This window comes from Clinocottus analis, unplaced genomic scaffold (genome assembly GCF_023055335.1).
Source record: "Clinocottus analis isolate CAN_PGR_092001 unplaced genomic scaffold, fCliAna1.0.p SCAF_20, whole genome shotgun sequence".
Classification (NCBI taxonomy): Eukaryota; Metazoa; Chordata; class Actinopteri; order Perciformes; family Cottidae; genus Clinocottus; species Clinocottus analis.
In genome coordinates this window covers 8,790,092-8,812,588 of record NW_027175932.1, presented here as the reverse complement: position 1 = coordinate 8,812,588, position 22,497 = coordinate 8,790,092, and the positions used below count along the sequence as shown (strand labels likewise).

Below are 22,497 nucleotides of genomic sequence, written 5' to 3'. Positions count from 1 at the left end.
GGGGGGGAGGAGGAGGAGGGAGACACACAGACCAAAGTTACCGGAAAAGTTTCTCAACGCAAAGTTACTCTTTCACCCGGTTCCGTCTTTTTTTCTAACCCCCCTCCAACGCTTCGGGGAAAGAGTCGGAGGAAGGAAGGATGGGAATAAGTCAGACTTGAAGCAAAGGGAGTTGTCATGTTTGAAAGGTAAGTACGCTTTATAAACAATACATCCTGCTTTAGCTATAAACAGCACTTAGCCGGCGTTAGAGACAAGGGGACTGCGTGGGTTTTTGCACATGGAGCTCTTCGCTAGGTTTGTGTTTAAAAAAAAAGAAAAAAAAGCGAGAGAAGGGAAATTTCCACGAAGTTTTTACTGCAGCTCGACGTCACTTTGTCGGCGTGTGAATAAGCAGACGACTGTCTCAAGTTGAGTAATGACACGGTTACTTTGTGTCTTCAAGCCTGCGCTGATGGTGGGACGCTGAGGGCTGAAGGAGGAACTTCTTCTTCTTCTGTCTGTGTGTGTGTGTGAGTGCGTGTGTGTGTGTGTGTGTCCCAAAAAAGACGACTGTCTCATGTCCAAGGAGACCGTCCTTCCTCCGGATGGGCCGGCAGGGCCAGGGAAGGGCCCTCTGCGCGAGACAAGCCCCCTACTGTCAGCCTCACAAGGTAAGAGCACCCAGCATGCAGGCCAGGAATCACCAGCATGGGGAAAACACTTTAAACTCAAGTGGCCAAAAGTGGGGTTCGGGGCTCCCAGAGGGGGCCAGCGAGAGGTTCCCAGAGGTCCTACAGCAAGATGTAACTGAACTAATATTTCATTAAGTGGTAGGAGAGTGAGTGAAAAGAAGAAAACAAGTATAAATATGTCTTTACACCGGTTCACACATCACAACATATAGTTGTGCTCTCATTGGGCCGGTCGTAAGATCCTCACGCATCAGATACTCCTGAGTATGAGAAGCGATGAGTGTTTACTGGTTGTTGTTCTTTCCGAGCAGCTGAGCTATGAATATCAGTGACATATTCTGCCAAGAAGTCACGTTGCTGGTGCAGTTTGAACTTGGGAGGAAACAAGAGAAAAAACACACATAATAGAGAATTAGTCACCGACCGCATTACCAGATTACTGCAGCGTATCAGCATCCGCCGCTCTGCTCGGGACAATATCAGCCTTGTCTTGGCAAATTATAATCATGTGATTTTTAGTATACATCAGTATCTGTGCTCAGTGTTAAGCCTTGATAATGTTTTTGCTTTTTTCCCCCTCAATAAAGTCTAAAGAAACGCCCTGGTGACTATTAACAGCAACCACAGCCAATTATAGTTTTTAATTAACTTTCTAGTTGCCCCTAAGATTATCACATGTAAAATAAGCTTACCCCCACACCGCCTTTTCATTTTTCTTCAAACAAGCAATGAACCGTTAACCATCCTATTTATACCAAGCATCATTATGGCACTGTCAAAAAATAGCAAAGTAGGACAAAGTAAGCAATCACTGGCGCTGCTGGATTGCGAATGGATTTTCGCTGGACCTTCAAAGGCGCTTGCAGTTAAGACTGGATTTCCCCTCTCCGGGGACTGTGGATGTACTGAGAATAGAGCAATTTATTTCTAACTGTGATCACTAAATACCGCGATGCATCACACGGTACTGCTAGCGCAACTGCCGCGATCATACATCAGCGCCAAAGCTGAGATATGTGCCATATCTATCTGGGGCTGCTGGCCTGAGCCCATCCGTTCCACTCCCCCATCCATCAGTGCTTACAAACACAGAGCGTTGTCGCATCGGAACAAACGCATCACGCTTTGCTAAGCGAGATCGCTAGCTTTCGCTGAATCATTTCTCACCGTTTCATTTTTTTCCTCTTCTTTAGAATCCCGGCCAAAAAGTGGCTCAAGAGACGGTATGTTACTGAAAAACTTGCAAAGCAATGAAGAAAAGAAAACAGGGCTATGAGCAGGCATCTGGCATTAAACCAGTGAATAAAGTCATTGTGGAAGGTTTATTTACTGAACAAAGCAGCAGTGTGCGATGAGCGAAGCGTCAGTGAGTCTTGGAGTCAAGAAGCCAGAGGACACGGCTTGGGGAGATGAGTGAAACCGTCTTGTTTTTTTTTTTGCACAGCTATCTGGCCGAGACTCTTTGCCCACATACTTGTTCCAATTCAGATGAATGCAGCCTTTATGGCAGTAAAACGAAGCTTGGCAGGTAGAGCTCACGCGGGAACAGAAGGAGAGAAAATGAGATCCAGAGCTCTGGCAGGGCCTCCACCTGAACCGCCCCACCATGTTGTGCAACCATTCGCCAGCGGCCTGTGTTTTTTCTGGCAAAAAGAGGCCGGGTGGCCTCTGCACCTCTGGCTCGGCCAGCTGTCTGTGATACTTTGTCCACTGTGGCCGACCTCGTGGTAAAAGTTGGGCCTGTAAAAGGATAACCCTAACCCTCTGTTCGTTTCATATATATATTTTGCTGCTTAACTCTGTGTGCGACAGGTTTTCCTTCCTGCCGCCATGTTTCAACATTCAGCACTTTTGTGACCCTAGATGCTTGCGACAGCGAATCATCAGGAAGGACACCGTCTCCCAGGAAACCAGCCGCCGAAAGACAAAGTCACGTGACGGAGGAGATGCCGAATTACTGCGAGCCCGTGAAAAGTAAGTTTTAACGACGTGAGAAAAGCTGTGAGCGGACCAGATGATATCTCAGTATCGCTTTTTAATGATAAACAACAATGAGCCTTTATTTGGAAAGTGAATATGACTAGCTTTGCTTTTGCATACTCAAATGGTTGAGCGAAATGCAGTGGCATTGTTTTATGTAACATTTAAATAGTTGTAATGTGAGGTGGTTGTTTTGACAGTTGCACAGTGCACACGCACAAGGCCGGGTCAGTTTGGCCAACCAAAATATTAGCTTCGGTGTTTCCAATTAAAATATCCAGATAGCACCAAGGTCTCTTGGCAAGCGAGCGGTAGCATGTGCCCTCGCTCATTCTGCCATAATGACCAGGCCTTGGCTCGTTTCTCCACTTTTGCTGCACCCTCCAACCGCAGCTCGGTGTTTTGGAAGTGGGGAAATCCTGTTTGTGGTTCTGGCATTGACTGTTTTTACGCACTGATTGCGTCTTAGCCACAAACTTCGGAAACTTCGGAAGCCTGTATCGGCGCCCCTCTCTCCCTTTGGAAGCCTGTATTGTAACTCTGAACTAATCATGTTGCAAATGCAACATGCAAATATCCTGACACTGGGGGGACGAAGAGGGGAGGGGGGTTTGCAAAACAATTATTTGCCTTTGAACTGCTTGAGTTTCGAGCAGCTCTAATTAAGTCTCGATGCACTCTCATTTAGTGAAATGATTTCATACTGAGCTATGGATCGCAGGTCGCAAAATGCAACCGGCTAAAAGCTTTGATTGTGTGTTTTATTGTTCTTAAGAAGAGTGAGATGTGTCAGCAAAGGCTAATAGCAGCTGATTGCTTCCATCCATGTAAGTGCCAAGCTATAATCATGATTCTGTTTGCATCTGCCACAACAGTTCTTTTGTTTCTAGGTTGTTAACTTTTCCAGGGCGCCTTTCCCTGCCTTTTTTCTTTTTGGTATCAAGCTTAATGACTTGCCGGTGGCTTGTTTACTGAATCAGAAAGGAAAAGAGATTCAGTTGCAAAAGGAAAAGAAAAAGAGTTTCTGTCAAGAGGTCTTTCGAGCTTGGCAGGTGTGTGTCGAGTATTGCACTTCTGCAGGGAGGCATGCTTTTCTTTCATCTCAGCAGATAAGCCCCTGTGACAACAGTTTTGCGTCGTAATTGATGTCGCCTCCATCGACCCCCCCCCCCCCTCCAACCCCTCCTCACACACACGTACACACCCTCACATGCTCTCTTACTCATACACACACACCTTGTTTAGTAAGATCATTTTAGAGGGAGGAAGATATGCTACTTCTCTCTTTGAGAGAGTTACAAGAACATTTGCAGTCAATGTCAAATACAGGCAAAAACCCAAATCTGCGCTACGATAATAAATAATAATCTTCGGAGAGTTTTATGTCCCTGTGTCTATCTGTGGTTAAATCAAAGCTGGAAAATTATTTTAGGGCGTGTGAGGGAGGAGGGAGGGGGGGGGGCTCAAGTTAACCTATTAGTGTCACAGTCTCCCTGTGGTTTTGTTTGTTGAGGGGACCAATCCCATTGCTTGCCGGCTGGGTAATTGAGAGCCCTATTCTCCACAGAAACAGGAAATCAATAAGAAATCATCTGCTTTCCTACATCCTGCCCTCCCTCCGGCATGCCGATTGAAAGCTTGTGTACAGTATGTGGACGGCGACTTTTCACAACAAGAGGAAGCCTATTGTAATGTTGTGATAACAGCATGTATCCTATTTCAGTCACGATAACATTGTTTTGACAAGTTGTCTTTTCGCCCTTAAAGCGGGAACATACACATGGCAGCGGGTACTTATTGTTTGAAAACAGTTTTTCGTCAAGCACAGCGTGCATTTCCAGGGGAGTGTAGTCAAGAGTGAGTAACTGAACCTCGCCGCCCAATTAATCATCAAGTGTGACCTAAAAAGCTGAAATCATCATTATGAAGGGAGTATCATAAATTCACATGGTTACAGAGAAGCGTGGGGGTTGCCCGGCTCGCGAGCCCACCACTGCTGCTTGTGAGACGACGAAAAAAAACTACAATTTTGCCCTTCCTGTTGGGCCGCTGTCAGTAAACGGTTCCTCTGTGGCTGCACCATCCTGGGGGAGGAGGGAGAATCTTGTGGGAGAGACGGACATTCCTCAAGAGACGGTTCTGGGTTTTCAAGCAGCTGATATCTCCTGCAAACAGGGCTTCGGCTCTCCAGCCCATGCCTCAGAATAAATTGCTACCACCCAGCGCCAGTTTTAAGAGTTTAATCGTCACATTATTCACCGGATTGTCAAATAGTTTTTACTTTTTTTTTTTTTTTTTTTAATACTTCCGTGTTTGATAAAGATGACCTCACCAGCTTCCAAAGAACAGGTCTGTTTTTTTTTATCGCTGGAAAATTATGTAGTGAGAAAGGAAGGTCAAATAACATGACTCTGTTTTTTCTTTTTTTAAAGAAAGACATTAGTCTGGCCTTTGTGTGAATCCCTGATTGGACTCTTTAGTGGCACACCTTCAAGGTTATTACCTGTGCGCAGAATTGACCTTTTGGAAGTGAATTTGTGACCCCTTATAAATGCAGTGAAAAGGGATTGTTTAACGCGGGAGAGTCTCGTACTTGCACCTATCTCGCAAGAAAAAATTATTTGACAGTGCTACAATTAAGATTTATATACAAACCTATAAAGTGTTATGATACCAGACAGTTGGCAGAGTTAGATGCAGATAAAACAAAGGGCAAGTGCCTCTTCATCATTAATTTCATCATCAGTGCTGAAATATTTTTTTTGCCGAAGTGTTGAATCAACATTCTCAGACTGTCACCGTTTGCCTCATGTATATTCCAAAGTTCCTTAAGTACTTAAAGACTTTTTAACCTCCTGCCAGTTTTTCTTTTCCCAGAATTGGAGCCATAGGAAGTGCATGCTGATTGTTGTTATGCAAGATTCATATATTTATTGTAATCCTCAGAGCCCTGTCTCTGCAGAAATAATGTGTCTAAAGCGTAGACCTATTACAACGGAACCGTAATTTTCAAGTGATTACTTACCAGTGGGTCATGGAATCAAAATCTGTATAAATAGGGTGAAACGCTAGTGTAGGGGTTGATTAAAATGGCCATTGTAATTCTACCTCTGTTGTAATTATTTTCTCATTGTCTTGCTGCAGATAGATTTCATATGGGAAATTTCAAGTGTGTTAATTAGCATATTTTACCCGAAGTGCCTGAGCCTATTCGCTGTTAATTTTTTATTTTTTTCCAAAGATTTTCTAAATACTTGAGCCAAATGATGATAGATATGCCTACTACCTCGATTCATGGACTGCCGTCTTTTATGCACTCATGTTAGATACAAGGTATCATAAATAGATTTTGATTGTGGAGGAAGAGTGTATTTCTTTTCCTCTTTATAACAGAGAATATGAATATTAATAGTAATCTTTCAAAGCCAATTTAACACCAATTGACCTTTGTGTCCAACTGCTTCTTTTGCAGCATACATATGCCGAAGAAATGTTCAGGTCTTTTACTTGCATGACAGTAGCAATACCACAGTATATGATGAAAGAACATATTTTATCTCTATGAAGGTGCATACATATGTATTTGCATGGATTCATCATGTTAAAGAGACACTAAGTGTTTTTATTTTGGTGTGTACTGTCACTAATGTTGTAGTTGGTGGGGTTGATGCAACTTTCAACTACTTTGTCTATTGCTGATCATTTGAATCTCTAATACTGCATCAAATTGTACACGATACAAACAAACTAGAGGTAGAGGCTGACAGACAGATGTGCTCATGTTTACCGCCTCTCTAACCAGAACGAGAGAGAGAGAGAGAGAGAATAAAATCAGCCGGTTCAAATGAGAGCAGTGCAGGGGGGATTACTTGGCCTCTAACAGGGTTTGGTCTCCAACATTAAGGTTAAAACCCTTTTCTATTACTGAGATCTCTGCTGATGTTGCCCCCGCCAGCCCCGGCCCCCTCGAGCTTCCAGCACCTTGCCCCCTTCGTGTTTGCAGGTTCAGTGCCTCTCTGCTAGGTCATTCTGTCAGGCCCCCTGATCAGTGGAGGGTGACCGGGGACCAGGGGATGGCTCCCGTCCAGACACACAGGCAGCCGACACAGGCCCTGGCTAGCGCAATACACCCCCCCTCCCCTCTTTCAGGCTAGAGCTAAAATCGATACGGGCGTCTCCGTGTTTAAAAAGCCACTCAAAGGCAGACGAGCACCTCTGTCCCGAAGGCTGATCTCTCAGCTTAAGGCCTTGATTGGCATCCCGAAGATGCGAGGCGCTGACCCACAGCTGTCCCATTAGCAGAGGGTTAATGCTGAGATTGATACTGAGCAAATAAAGGAACTAGGTGTGGGGGCATTTTGATAGACTGTCTATCCCCTCTCTGACCCAGAGGCCGACCCCAGTTGTATTTTGGCTTTTAGGGAGTGGTAGAGCTACTGCCAGCCACTGCAGCCGTGGCTGTGTTAGGGGATCTGCCGCACATGCACACTGTATTTATTTGGTGTGTGTGGTTGACTCCGTGTCTGCCGTTTAGCATGCTCGCGTTTGTGTGTGTGCGCGCGTGTGCACAAATGCGCATGTGCACGTCTGCGCGCCTTCCGTGGAATTTCAAACAAGTGAGCTTCCTGTGGAACTTCTACTTTCAGCGGGGAGATTTTGAAGCTGTTGGAATATTTGAGTCATCGATGTAACTCAAACCGAAATACCCCCATTCCCCTTCTTCCCTCCCTCCTCTTCGCCTCCCATTCGCTCCTGCTCTGTTGCACCGCTTTTTTTTTTTTTGTTTGGAGTCGTCAGCGAGGAGAGGGTGGAGCATGTTTTTTTCAGTACGGAGCCTGGCAGCTCCCTCAGGCCCGCTCTGAGTCACGTCATAATTGATCTTTCTAGAAATTGTGGGAGCTAGCCGTGTAAAGCCTAAATCCGTGCAAGATGTGCAGCTTTTTAAAGATTCGGCACTCGCGCATTGGGCTGACTTTATACTACATTCTTTTTCCCCCTCTCAGATGGTGAGAAACAGATGAGGGAGAATAAAAGACGTTTGACAAAGCTTAATGCAGAAACAGGCTCGTATAAATTCATCTCAGAAATGAGGAGAGGAAGAGAATAAGGCACCATTTAGAGTCTCTCACAGCAGCCAGGTTGTAAGGCTTTGAACGCTCCTTGCTTTCCGCTACATTAGTAGCACTCAAATTAGCGCCATGCCAAATTCCACACAACAGTGGAGAGACGGGAGACTTCAGTGGTCGGAGCATGGGGGGGCGTCGGGGTGGGCCGAGTGCGAATGACTTCCCCTCAACGTGATTCATGTAAGAGAAAATGGCATCTCATCGGGACTTTCAATGATTTAGATAGCAGTCAGACATATTAATCTGGGAAAAATGTTCCGTTTTGAAATCAAAGGATAATTGATGACCCCCTTCTCCCCCATCGCCAGTTCCCCTTCGCAGCGCTCACACACACCTTGGCCCGCCGCGTGCGAGCGGTACGCTGAGAGGTTCATGTCCTCAAATCAAGCTCTTGTCTTTCAAGTTGCATTTGCTACTGTAAAATGTAATTAAGAAGAACAAGGTCCGAGGGGGTTATTTTTTTCCACTCAATCAGCAGCAAAATTTGAAATGAGTAAATCCCCCGACGCCCTGCTTCTCTCAATGGTGGGTGGAGGAGGCGGCGGTGGTGGTGGAGGGCGGATGGATGGGGGGGGGGGTCTGAAAATAATATTAAGCTCTGTCTCCGCGTGTCACTTCCCCTTCAGCAGGTTGGAGGAGTGAAATTTGAATGACTGTCACAGAGAATTAAAACAGGGCGGGAAAATAAGTGTGTCACCGCTGAAAACGAGCTGAGCAATATTGACTGATTGCCCCGGAATGGGATGGAGACGCAGACAAAAAAGAAAAGTGATGTTTCCTGCGAAAAATGAGACGCTATACAATGTGAACAGCCCTGACAGGTGAAGACAGCTAATAGAGTTCTGTTGCGGGTTGCCATAACCCACCCACACACACACACACACACACATTCACACACACACACACACACGCACACACACACGCAGAACCTGTCACTTCTGCTGATGAGGATCCAATATCAGAGCAGGTAATTTAGCTATCCTCGGCGGTCATCATCACCCGTGCTGCCGCCATCATCGCCATTTTATCTTGGATAAATACAAAACATTGCGCGCGTGCGTATGAACTGACAGGGCCAGGATTGCCGTGTGATGTCCAGAGTCACATTCTCCTTCATATCTGTTGGAACGAGTGACATTTGTGTTAGCCCCGTGACGGGTCGCCATCCACCTCCTGTGTAAACAGCTCAAGACGAGACCGCACAGTTTCGACACCCACGTCTTTTTCTAATCAAACGGCAGTTCCTGGTTGCCAGTTGACATCACCAATTTGCTCTCATTTCCCACTGCTAACATCTGCATTATATGGATGCTAATCAGCGCTCGTGGGTTTTGTTGTGCTGGGACACTTGAATGATGGTCCTGCAGTTGCTTGTCTGTTCCTTCCAAAGCGTCCTTCCAGACAATAAAGAAAGTCCTTGTCCCGGAGTTTAAGGTCAAACGGTAAACGGGGCTTTGATACGCCCAAGGAAAATTTCAATCAGAGCCCTTTGTAATAACATTCATTGTACTATTTTCCTCTCTCTCTCTGTCCCTCTCACTCTCTCTACAGTATAATTCCCCTGGTTTTGCGTCTATAAATATGGACAGGGAAGATGTATAATTTCTAATGAGAAAATATATCCCTTTGGATTGAAAAGCAGGGGCTGTTCCACACACTGCTGTTTGTTAGGAGGAGAGATGATACCTCAGGCTGTTTTGGCGGAGAGAGGAGGAGGTGCTGCTGGTGGTGCTGGTAAGAAGAGTCTGGCTAGGTCATTGCACATTTACAAATTAGCATTTCAATCATGCAGGTACATGGCCAGCCGAGCAGAAAATATACATGTTTTTCTAATACAAGGCACACAAAGATAAACAAAACACTGGCCGTGTTCGTGGAATTAGCATTTCAGAGCTAACTGTCACTGTTGTATTCTGCACGTTGCTGTTTGGGGATCCATAACTAAAAATAAAGACCGTTCTTCCACTCTCCAATTCTAGTCAGTGTTAACTCACAAACTCGTAGCATTGTGTAATAACGGTTATTAGGAGATGAATACAAGATCTGGATTGTGGTGTTTATTTGGTTGACATGATGTGACATTTGAATAACTGTATGCTCTCTATGATGGGCATTCTAATAAGCCTGGGCAAACACCTTTTGTCTCCCTTCTCCCGTTTTCTCTCTGTCTCTGGGGCATCAATATTAAAAAGGACTAAGCTTCAGAGACGCAGAGCTTGTGCGGTTGCTCAATCCGCTCCCTGCCTTACCTGCGACTCTCGGCATGGCGAGTGTGTAAATGAGAATCTCCACAGCGCCCTGTTTGACCTCTGCGTTATATCCTCATGTTCGTGACTATTTTAGAGTTCTTGTTTATACAGCTCTGTTTCAGTTGACATGCATGCATGCATGCATATTTCTACCTAGGTCTGCCTTTGCATGTGTGTGTGTGGAGGGGGGATCTAGTAGGTCTGATATATATATATATATATATATATATATATATATATATATATATATATATATATATATATATATATATATATATATATATATATATATATATATAAGCTCACAGTATATTCTCCTCTTCTTCTTCTTTCTTGTCTATTGGGTACAATTTCCAGCTCTCTCCTGTAGGACCTATTTTCTGTGACAAAAACGGAGGTGTTTATATACTCAGTTTTACATACAGAGCGCACAGCTCTGGCGCGGCTCCAGCAATCTCCAGGCACGCCGATGCTCGGTCCCTGTGTGGCGCAGCCACTGAAGACTCAGTGACAAATGGCAATTATATTTGTGTGTTCTTCATGAATCCATCAAACACTGGCCTTTTAAAAATGCTCCCCAGATATTTGAGGCTGTCAGCTACTAGTAGCTGGGACCAAATTGGGATGCTGCTTAGACAGTCAAGAACCACTCACCCCCTAGTTTCCCTTGTGATGTGTGTGACAGTGTGTGTAGGGGAATACCATGTTTTATTCAACTACAAATGTACACTCTCAACAGTTGTTGATGTGCTCGAAATAGGGCGGTTACAAGTCCAATTTGAAGCGTCTGTGTGTGTGTGTGTGTGTGTGTGTGTGTGTGTGTGCGCGCGTGTGTGTGTCCACTTCTTCCTCCAAAAACATGGTGTTTTAATGCAACCTGTCAGGTTGTGTGCTGTCGGTTATCTCAGGACACCTACCTATCTCTACAAGCTGGTGGCAAATGCACAACTTTGTATGATTTTTTTTTTTAAAAGTTGCCGGGAGTTGTTCGTATCAAATTTTGATGCCATTTGTGTTCTGTGTTCTGCACTCAGGACAATGCAGAAGCGCCGTTTCTGTGTTGCTCCTGTGAGATTTATTAACAGGCATGTGCTCATATTTGCAATCCTCGGATGCGGAATTAATTCCTTAATTACTGCATTATATTATGACATTATGTTCAATGCACTTCCTGTACTTGATACCTTTTCCTGCATCTATATTGTATGTAGTTTTACAGTATAAGTGCCAGTAAACATATGCGACACACTTTTTTTAGAAAGTATTTGAACTTACCAGCATAGCACATTCCCGACAGAACTTACTGTACTTCCACCTTCTCTCATTAAGTCTTCATTTGTCTCCTGGTGACTGTACAAGTCTGTCATTGCCATCTTTGACAGTATCGTCATTATCATGATCAATGATTATGAATATTACTTCACTGTGTCCATTCATCTCAGTCACAGTGCTCATCAGGATAAAAGAAGCAAAAGAAAGACATGGCTGTGTGAAGGCTATCCAGGAACGTGCCACTGAGGCTCACTTCTCTGCCGACTTGAACCACTTTTTAGGACTTTGCAGTGTGTCAGTAACCTGAGTCGCCGCTTATGTATTCTGGTTTTTAGGGTGGTGGTTTCTTAATAACTATTTATACTTTGGTAAATTGAAAGCTTGGCTTCCTCAAAAGGAAAGGTAATTATGCCTCCCAGTCTACTTTGGCCTTTTTGTGCATGAACGTCTGTTTATGTGTGTTTGAGTCGAGCCTAGATGGGAAAAACTACTCTGTTATTATGCAAGACACTATGGCTGAACGGCTTGTGAAGGAACTGCAGGAGTTTTGCTGCGTTGTGTTGACGTGACGCTCAAGAAACAGGTGAATTATTATCGCTGTGATGTGTGCTTCTGTATGTTTGTGTGTGGGCTCTTTGTTAATCGTCAGCTCAAGAGACGGATTCCCCCTTCAGTTCCATTAATGTCAGCGAGTGCATTTCTGTGTTTGCACATTCAAATATGTGGCTACATTTTGGGGATTAAATCCTGTGAGAAACCACCAGCCGTATGTTTAGAAGATTTCCATTTCTGGATTCTGACAATTTTTGAAACATAAATTGCCAACAGTACCAACCTTGTTTCAGTGGAATTAACAGAAGTTTAGCTGAACTTGAAATGTGTCACAGACTCACAGCATGCTGAAGAGCTAACTTTGCTTATTATAACAGAGAGCGAGCCGACTCAGGAAAAACAAATGTTGTCCCACTGGTCTGTGCACCTTGAAGTGGCAGTTGCGCAATGAGATTATTATAAAATCTGATTACTATAATAATGTGACAACAGAGGATCCATTTGAAAGAAAACATCTTTGTCCAACCCAAGTAAGGCCCTCTGTGTTGATATGTGTGTGTGTGCTCCTGGCTTCCTTTATAATAACGGTTTGCCAAGCATTACAGCACACGACTGGTGGAAAAACAAGGTGCCTGTATTAGATAGGGGTGAAAAACGGGGCAAGCTGTCAGAGGTAAAACTGCAGAACAACAACAGATGTAGCCTGCTCCAGGTCTCCTTGTTAGCAAGCTTTAGTCTCTCTCCACATTGTCATGGGCAGACTACGAAGGCTTTTGTCTTTTGGAGAAGAAAATCCATCAACCTGGTCTTAAACCACTGCATAATGAATTCTATCGTGCGGTACCCAGTTGTCTAATTCAAATTGCATGGAATCCTGATCCCTAAAGTCTATATTTGTTTACCGAGGCAGCATGGAGAAGCCTGAATGAGGAGAAGGCAAAACCCAGTGTGTGTATTTAATTGCTTTGTTTTACATCCACATCCGCGTCCGGCCTCTCCCAGGGTGATGTGTTGTTAAAAAGCGCGAGGCCCGATTCCCACACTCTCTCTCTCTCTCTCTCCCCTTCTTGTTAACCGTAATTGCACTTGTTGGTGAGCTGACAGAAAGAAAATAGAGATGGGAAAAAATTACCAGCAACGTATTAACTTCTCTGTCAGTTTGCCTCCGCCTTTGGAAAATGTGTTTCTTTTTGGACAGCTGCAAAACACTTAAACAAGATTCAGCGGAATCTGGGGGTGAAGACAGCATATACTCGACGTATATACAGAAAGTATAGAATAGGAACAAAACTGAATACGTATGGTTCACACAGACAGACTTTAAAAGAGATGAATAATTCACTAAATCTCAAGTTAACCATGCACTGGCGGCGCGTGCACTTGCACGGCGGCTCTGATGTGGAGGGAAGGTAATGTCGGAGTAACTCCCAGTAGAGCTGAATGTGCAGGTGTTCCTCTCAGTAAAATGCCACCTCCTTTGCTCACTCACATCCTTCGCCTGCTTTCTTATCAGACAGGTCGCTGTCTCCTGACTTTCTGTTGCTGTCACACACACTCTTAGAAAGGCCATCTCTGAGCTTTCAGAGGAAAGGAGATCATTACTGTTGCAGACAGCAGCTTTTTTGTATATGCACAGTATCACAGGCTCTCGTTCTCTTTTTTACTGCATTAATCTCCCTTCCCCGCACACTTGTCGTAACTCACCTGGGTACCGCTCCCACAAATGTCTCACTGCCTACAGCGGTGGCTTTTGTGAACCTGTCACATATGAGGTTCCTATATCTCTCCGCTCGTTTCCGTCACTCGGGGTTGAATTGTTTGCCATGTGATCGATATGATCGTGTTTGGGAACGTCGGCAAGATTTGCTGAGAATTATTTCGGCGCGTCTCCGTTACCGGGTTCGGTTTGTAAGAACTGAACATCACAGGTGCCGAGAGTGCAGACAAAGTTCTCTTCAGGTAAAATAAAGTAACGGGGTTATCACGCTCCTCCTGCCATACATACGGGTGAGAGGAATCCACAACTCTTCGTTTTCCATAAAATAGACATTACAAACATTTCGCAAGTTATTAAACTAAACCGCTAGATCCTTTTGATGCTTGTGTGTTTTAGTGTTTTGTCCTCCACATTTGCATAAAAAAGCATGAATAAACAAGCAGCCCTCTGTTTTCTTTCTTTATTCCATTTCATTAGATTGTCTTGCATTAGGACCCTCAGCGTGCAGTAGTTCAGTAGTCAGCTGGGAAATGGAATAAAACTGAAATACGCCGAAGAAATTGAATCATTTTACTGGCCTTGAACGCTGCAACTAGACAACCAGCTCTTCTCTAAACATGAGTAAAAATGACATTTTGTTTTCTCCACGTCTCCAGCTCAACCCCAGTCACAGACGGTGCCCTCGGAGCCAGCCGAGGGAGACGCTGGCAAGGACCAAAATGGCTTTCGCCACAACAGCGCTGGCGCGCCCGCGCTGAGCAACGGCAATGGCATCCACCCTGGCATCGGCGGGGCCAGGGCCACGCGTACGTGCTCCTGCGGCGCCAACAGCAGCAGTACGGGCGCCGCCGCGGATGAGTCCGGCCCTGGCACGAGGTCGACGACGGAGCAGCCCAGAAAGCAGCCGTCCACGCCTGTGTCGAAGAGGGTGCAGAGGAAATTGAGGTCCAGCTTGTCGGTGAACAGTGACAGCAGCAGGCGCAGTAAAGGCAGTTCCACGGGCTCGCAGAAACCTCCTTTACCAGAGGGTGAGTGTCCACACACGGGGTAACAGCCACGCAGAGGAGGAGGGAGCACAAGCACACACACACACGGACACATTAATGCTATCTTTTCAAACCCTTGTTTGCTTGCTTGCTCCAATTTCTGCATCCCATCTTCTGTTGGTTAAAAATCCATTTCATCGGCCGCAGGCATGTCTCAAGAATCGAGGGCTCCAGTCATAAATGCACCAACATTAATGGTTTATAAGAGTGGCATTTAACATTGTAATGGGATGCGAAACAGATGTAATCCTGGTCCGTCATAAACCACAGAACAGCGCATCGGCCATTGTTAATAAATACAACATATTGCAACAATGAAATCCATCAAAAAAGCTTGGGGATGTTCTCTTAACTACTGATTGAGTGAAAATAAATGATGTATTAAAAACAGCCAATACAAAAGAAGCAGACAGAAGTATAATACGTCGTAAACGCAGACTTTCAAAAAATTTAAATGTTCTCGTCTAGATTTTTTATAGTTTGATGCTCAGTTCCAGATTTATTTCTTAACTCCTTTAGTTCTGATCTTCAGTTGGATTTCATCTTTTCCTGCTCAAAGCTGTTGTTTTTATATCAGCCTTTCAAAAATCACTATCGGTCAGCCTCTTAATTTATTTAGTGTAAAAAAAGGTAGATCCAGTTTATCTGAACAAATAGCACCTGATACATTTCATTAAAACACCTGAAACTGTTGATGATTTATCATGAAATGTGGTGTACTTATTCTCTAAGTACAGGAACACACGAGCTATTATTACACATCCTTAAAAAAAATTGTTCGATTTAAGTTGTCAATAATTTATTAAAAAAAGGAAAAGACACAAATGCGACGAGCTATTCTTGTCGTTTGAAAATGAACATTATCGGACTGTGTCTTTTGTATAATAAAGGAACATACGAATATCATGTCAGGCCAAAAACCTGATGAAGTCATCGCTATCTAATGTCGCACAGTGAAATTATATGCCATCAAACCAACACCATCAAAGTGATTTCTCTGTTGAAGGGGCTCTGCTGCAATAATCCCCTATAAGATATTGATAATAAATCCGTACCTTCTCTCACCTTTTAATGATGTGAGTGCATGACCTATCATATTTATCACTCCCGTCAAGCAAATGACATCTTACCCCGCTCCTGTTGCTTTTATTTTCTTTAACAACAAGTCAGAGGGTCCGTTTGCTGTGCAGGGAAGCCGTCACTTTGTCAGGTGCAAGGCCGAGGTGAGTCTGGTAATGAAGGCGGCCGGCTGGTCCTTTCCCATTGGGGAGATAGGTGTGACCGTCTAACGAGGCCTGAGAGCGCGGGGTGCCTATTAAAAGTCGTGACCAGCCTTCTCCAGGCCCCTCACGGCCCCTCACACCTCTCTGGGCCCTTTCTGGCTCTCCCTACATCCCCGTCAGCACCACCCTGGACCTCATTAACGTTGCATCCCTCCTCCACCTATTGTACTCTGCTGCTGTGCATGTGTTTGTGAGCATGCGTGTGTTCCCTCTCTATTCTGTAGCATGAACAATATCAGGCTCTAAGCATGTTTCTTCAAAGTAGAGGTTGCAATTCCTCGCTATTCATACAACTCAAGGCCTTTGCTGTTTTTCTACTCCAAGGTGAAGATGGAAAATAATGTGATGTTATGCGTTATTAAAGGATCCACAATGGTCAGGTTGAGATACGGGTTTAAATGAAGGCGAACAAGTGGGCAGTCAGATCTTTATTTGATGATGCATGGCTTAAAATATGCAACAGTTCGACTTTCGGGCAAACCAAACAAGAAGGCACGCATCCACAACAGCCAAGTAAAGGTGGATGCATCCACCAGAGATATTCCAGACATGCCATTCATGTTTTTAACATATCAATTGAACAGAAGAGAAAGGGGCCCGACAAAACAAAACAAAAAAAACAACAGCAGCTCAACTAGCCTGTCTCATTATGGCTTTTGTGTCGCTTATTTGCAGACAAGAGCTCTCGGAATCAATATGTTCTCTCTCGACTATTTATTTCCCTCCGGAAAACAGCCAAGCTGTGGTGTTTGAATGTTTACACGGATTAACATAATCTGTTTGCCTGTGAAATTAGCCTCCTAAACAGCCCCCTGAACACAGGAAATAAAAGGCGTAAGCTAGCAAGAGCTAGCTCTGGGGATTCTGCTGCTCCCTGTGTTTCTTGGCACATGCCGTTGGCACCGTAGCCAATCGTGTGATAACACCACGGCTTCTAAGGAGTCATTTAACACACTGCTTTTGTTCGGCAGGGTGGGTTGCCTCAACTCTTGTCATCCAGTTTGTGTTTTTTTTTAATTGTGTGTAATCAGTTAAGGACTCCAAGCTGCTTTAGCCTCATTTAGAGATTTAGGGCTAAGGCCGCTAGCGTAGTGCCCTTGATGTGTGTGCGTGAGTGTATGTGAGTGTGTCTGTTGTGTAAGCACTAGTCCTCCAGCTTCGACTTTTCCCCTCAGTCATGCATTATAAACAGGCTTGCTTTAAAGTGTATGTTGTGGACCTTCTCTATCCAGCCCACATCCTCTGCCCTCTTTACCCGTGTGCGCCCTCTGTGCATTTCCATGGCCACCGAGGCTTTGTCTGATCAATCTCGCTCTCTCTTCATCTTTGTCCGTCTGTCCATCTCTTCCTCTCTCTCTCCCTCTTTGTAGGTTTGAATGTTTTGCACAGCTTGCCGCTCTGAGGCCCTTCCAGCTTGTTTTGTGTCATGCCGCTCCCTTTTTTTTATTTTTTTTATGTGAGCTTTCCAGATGTCTCGAACTATTTCCCTCAGAGGCGCCGGACGCTGTTTTTGGCCCCTGCAAACTCTGGGCTTCATCGCCGCTCGCTGACATTAAACAGGAGCGGTGTCAGCGCGTGCTGCTCCGTCTGTCTGTTGGTTGGTTTCACCCAGTGTCTCTGTCTGCCTGTCTGTCTGTCTTTCTTTCTCTGTTTTCGTGGAGATGTGCCTTGCGTCCAGCTCTCTTGTGTACAGTATACGACCCCCTCTCCCTCCCTCTTCTTTCCCCTCCTCCTTACTCGCCTCTCTAAGATCTAGACTAATCGCTGGTGTTGAATTATACATCCAAGTGAATAGCTGAGATGGCCGGCCACTGCTTAATGCCTATGTACTGTGTTTATGCCGTATTCACAGGCTGTTACAGTCTCAAGGCTGGCATGGCTATACCCTCTGGGTCCTTCAAAGTTTGTTAGGCTGAACTTTGAGGTTTTGTTCATGGGGCTTTGGCCCGGGCAGCGTTTATTGTTCTCCGTGGCATTCTGTAACACTCAGATGGCAGTACACTCCAGCGGATGCCAGTACGGATCAGTTTTGTTACGCCGCCGTGAAACAAATCCACGATCTGCCCGAAAGCGATTCACTTGCATGTCCTCACCAGATGTTCAGAAGTGAATTTATTCTCATGCATCTTCCATCACTGCCAGTGTTATGGCCTCAGATAAGGATAATAAGATGCATTCAAACTTCAGGCACCATCACACATACACACACACACACACACACACACTCACACACACACACTCACACACACTCTCACGTACGCACACGCACTTGCTCGTTTCATGTTCCCCTTCTCTATCTTGTTTGTATCACAGGCAGCTAGCTAGTGCTTCTGGTCAGCGCTGCAGCCCTGAGCGCCGCAAAAATAGTGAAAAAAATAAAATAATAATTCCCCTCTACTTTGATTAATCAAACATGAGCATCCAGCGGTCCTCAGCTTGCCTTCCCATGCCATCCTCCACACTCTCCTCCTTTCGCTCTCCCTCTAACCCAATCAGTAACAGCCCCTTCTGACAGCTCTAGATGGGCTGATGAAAGTTATGCAAATGTGCCCTGTTTGTAATGCTATTTTTCTGCATCCATCCACATCATGTCTTTTTAACACTCCAAAGCCGTGGCGCTGCACTGGCTTTGGTTCAAAAAGGAGACAGCTGCAAGGAGTATATGCCAGGCACACTTACCGGATGATTTACTGACTTACATCCAACTGCAGAAGTTCTGGTGTGGAGCATGGCAACATGAAATGTGATGTAATCTGTGGGCTTTGCATTAACAATCCTTGTTCTCTAAATAATCTCACCTTTCTTATGCTTTAATATGTCTTACATTTCACTTCAAGAGTTTTATTCCAAATTGAACCAAATTGATCTTGAAAAAAAGTAGCATCAGCTTTCATAGTGACTGATACGTATAGATTGAGTTCCTTCCTTTTAAAAATGAGAATTGGTAAATTAATTTAATTAAATTGCGCAATATTTTTCTGACAGCAGTTTAAGATTTGTGGAAGTAAACTCTTCTGCCTTGCATCCTGAACTTCCTGCATTACATTAATAACACACTGTCAGTGGAAGCAAAAACATTTAATTTGTTCTTTTTCATTTGCTATTCAAGACAGAAGCCTTTTAATGAAACTAATGCAACCATTCAGAAACAGATTTGTGATGCTTAATGGGTATATTGGTAATTTAAAGGGGAACCCTTTATTGCTGTGCAACAACAAGCCGGAGCTCGCCACCAGCTATTTAAAGGCGGTCTGCGAGGAGGTTAAATGTTAATCAGAGGTGTGAGCATTGCCAGCATTAATACACCTATTTACCGGGAGGGACTCTTGGACTTCGCTAATCATCTTTGTGTGATCAACCGAGCAGTTTGCATGATAATGCCACAATTATTTAACAGTCCGTTAATCAAAACCGCAGGAAAGCAATTCGTTTCTTTTGAATTTCTCTTATTTCCTTCAGCCCCCCTGCCGCCTAGTTAGCCCTCACCCTTTTACCGCATACCTGCTCCGTTCCACCTGTCGGCCTGCCGAGCGTGCAGCTCCTCTGCTCTGCACTGCGTACTGAGTGTTTACATTTTCATTCGCTCCTGATGCATCTTTATATTTGATATCTTTGTGTGTTTCCTGTCTCTTTTTTTGTATTAATGAATTTTATTTTATTTTTTTTTACTTGTCACTGGCTGGTTTGCCGTTGACCCAGACTGCTGCGTCCACTGCATCTTGGCCTGCCTGTTCTGCGAGTTCCTGGCGCTTTGCAACATGGTGGCGACCCAGGCCTCGTGCGGCGCCTGCTCGCCGGAGGCCTGCTGCTGCTGCTGCTGCTCCGACGACCTGGGCGACGACTGCAACAGCCCCTGTGACATGGACTGTGGCCTCATGGACGCCTGCTGCGAGTCCTCCGATTGCCTGGAAATCTGTATGGAGTGCTGCGGCATCTGCTTCCCCACATAGGGAGGCCTGCGCCTCTGCGGGGGATGACTGGATCCAGGATGGAAGAATGCAGGGAAACTGCTGCTGGTGTCACTTTGGATTCAGCAACAAAGAGAGGGAACATGTGTGTGTGTGTTTGTGTGTGTGTGTGTAATGGTCGACATATGTGTTTGTGAATGTTCTTTTTTTTATGTGTGATGATGACTGTTGAGAGTGTATGCAGTAGAAGGTGTGGCTGAGTAACGCTTGCTTTGAAAGATGTATTTTGACACTGGGCTTCTCCATCAAAAACCAGCTCAGCAGGAGCTGGGAGTATCTCCAGATATATGAACATGCCGGTTACATCTTCAGTGTGTAAGTTGTTTCTTCTAATGGCCCAATGAGTAGGATTTGTGGGTTGTCCTGTCCTTCGAGGGTCACGGTGCCAGATTCACTCTCATTTTGCCTCGCTAGTCAGGGCCATTCCGCCCTTTTCTTACCTTGCCTTACCTTCTTCTTGGATGCTTGCGATCTGGCACCTGGTCACTCCGTTATTATATCAGTTTGACGGCCCTAAACCAGCGAAATAAGGCAGAGGGCAGAGTCTCTGCAGATACAGACTCTACCGCACACGTCTAGTTGGGCCTAAGTCACGATTCAGAGGGATTATTTCGAGACGCTGAAGGAAATCCTGCTCATTGTGCTTTTGAAGCGGCAGGTCGGTCGCTGCCAGAGGCCCCGCTGGAGTCTGAGCTGAAGACTTTCTGGTGGACCTGCGTGACTTATTCCGACTTCACGCGGAAAACCCGATAACACGCATTAAGAATAACTATATAGAAATAGACAATCTTTTCACTGATGGTCTTGTTTACTTATGTAGGTCATATAGAGGCATCAGTATTACATTGAGACTGCTTCATGCAGTAACTTTCAAGTATTCTCTCCTTTGCCGAAGACGTATTATCACAGACCGTCTTACATATGTGTGTGTTACATCAGGAATGCTGTCTAATTGTATCTTATCTTTTTAGTCATTTTGATGAAAAACTAAATGATTTGTTTACTCTGATTTTATTTTCAATACATGTTTTTTTTTATGCTTAAAATCTGAGGCTACAGTCTTTGTACTGTGCAACACTGTACCAGGTTTATGTGACACTTCATACATTCTTAGTTGCATACTGTAGTTTTGCAACACAGACTCTCAAATACAGTAATCTACTGTAGCACTGTAGAACCGTTGAAACTGGTGAAATATCAAAGGTGAATCAGGACATCACAAATGCTACTTTGGAAAAACCAAAATGAATGAATGTGCCTTATTGAGGTTGTTTGTACTTTTCTATTTCAAACATTCCTCTTAATTAAAGTTTCCTTTTGTTACAGGAAAAAAAAGCACAAAATTGCTGATTTTGCTAAATCATGGTGGAAAGAAAACATGTTTTAACAATGAATCTCGCGTTACTCCTGATTTGGCAGTATTTGAAGCTTTGGGATTACTGGAAATACAGCGCAGATACTCAAAAGAAATGACATCTCACTGCAATATAAAGATACACAACGTGTTTCTACTTCAATGTTAGCCAACAACAATTAGGCTTTGTCGGCTGCATATGGTGCAAGTCTTTCCTGTGATGCCATTTTACATACATACTGTGTAAATATGTTGAACTTCACTCCGTTCACGAGGGGTTTGATATGGAATTAAAAACGGTGACCCTTATGCCACATAAGCGGCTTTCGGGTATCAAGCCTAGTGACTCACAATACAAAAAAGGAATCATGAACTGTCATGTTGAAATGGTAAACTAATGCAGGGTAAAGGCAGTTTTCTTCTCCTTTTTTTCCACCCCTCTGTTCCTTAATTCTGTGCATCTCAAGATGAGTTTGTAGTGAATCACCAGCGGAGTCATTTTCTTGTTTCGGAGATCCGCTTTGATGTTGTTTCAGTGATGATACTTAATGCTGGCCTTCATTAGCACCGCTTGCTAACTGGTTACAAAAAAAACGTCCCTTCCTAACGCCAACAAAGATAATGTGCTGTCATGTACAGATCGTCTTAATGGCGCACTGGTATTGTGTATAAGGAGGTTGGATCGGCACCTCAGCAGCAGATTCTGAGCAGAAAGTAAAACCTCATTTCCATGTTTATGATTAACTCACGCCAAGAGTGTCAAAAAACATTATAGATAATGTGAAGAATTCATCTAAAAAAAAAGAGAAAAATGGATACATTGCTCTGTAGCTACAGTAGTTGTCTTCCTATACGATACTATGTTGTGTGTTTCTGTGCCGGACACTTGGTCCTTCTCATCCTTCCTCTGAATTTGTCCATTTAGAGCTCACGGCTCATTTTCTCAGTTTTGTACATTATCTTCAATCTCAAAGAGAAAAGGTTTTAAAGAATAAAACGTTTCCAAAGATCTATGATGTTTGTTTTGCACACATTCTTTTAGTCCATTCATTTTCTTCCTCATTATGTTCCAGTTGATGGAATGCAGACAAAAGCCGCTGTTGTCTTTGTTCTCACCTATACTGACGCTGGCATGCATCCGTGCTGTGCTTTTAATTTCTACGGTTCAACACTTGTGTCGGGCATGCAGTCCACAGCAGGGAGTTTACGGTAACATCTGGAAATATTCTAGTAATTACACGAATTCAGCAATTAGACCACTATTTTGTTAAAGAAT

At 44.3% G+C, this 22,497-nt stretch overlaps 1 protein-coding gene across 1 annotated transcript; it reads left to right on the top strand.

Annotated features, from left to right (window-relative positions):
* The first annotated feature begins 5 nt into the window (after positions 1–5).
* Positions 6–22,159, top strand: mdfic (MyoD family inhibitor domain containing). The gene is made up of 5 exons (XM_068586600.1): positions 6–188; positions 446–653; positions 2,538–2,648; positions 14,227–14,598; positions 19,599–22,159. Exons 2-5 carry the CDS (start codon positions 560–562, stop codon positions 19,847–19,849), a joined length of 828 nt encoding a protein of 275 aa, XP_068442701.1. The 5' UTR covers positions 6–188; positions 446–559; the 3' UTR covers positions 19,850–22,159.
* The last annotated feature ends 338 nt before the right edge of the window (positions 22,160–22,497 follow it).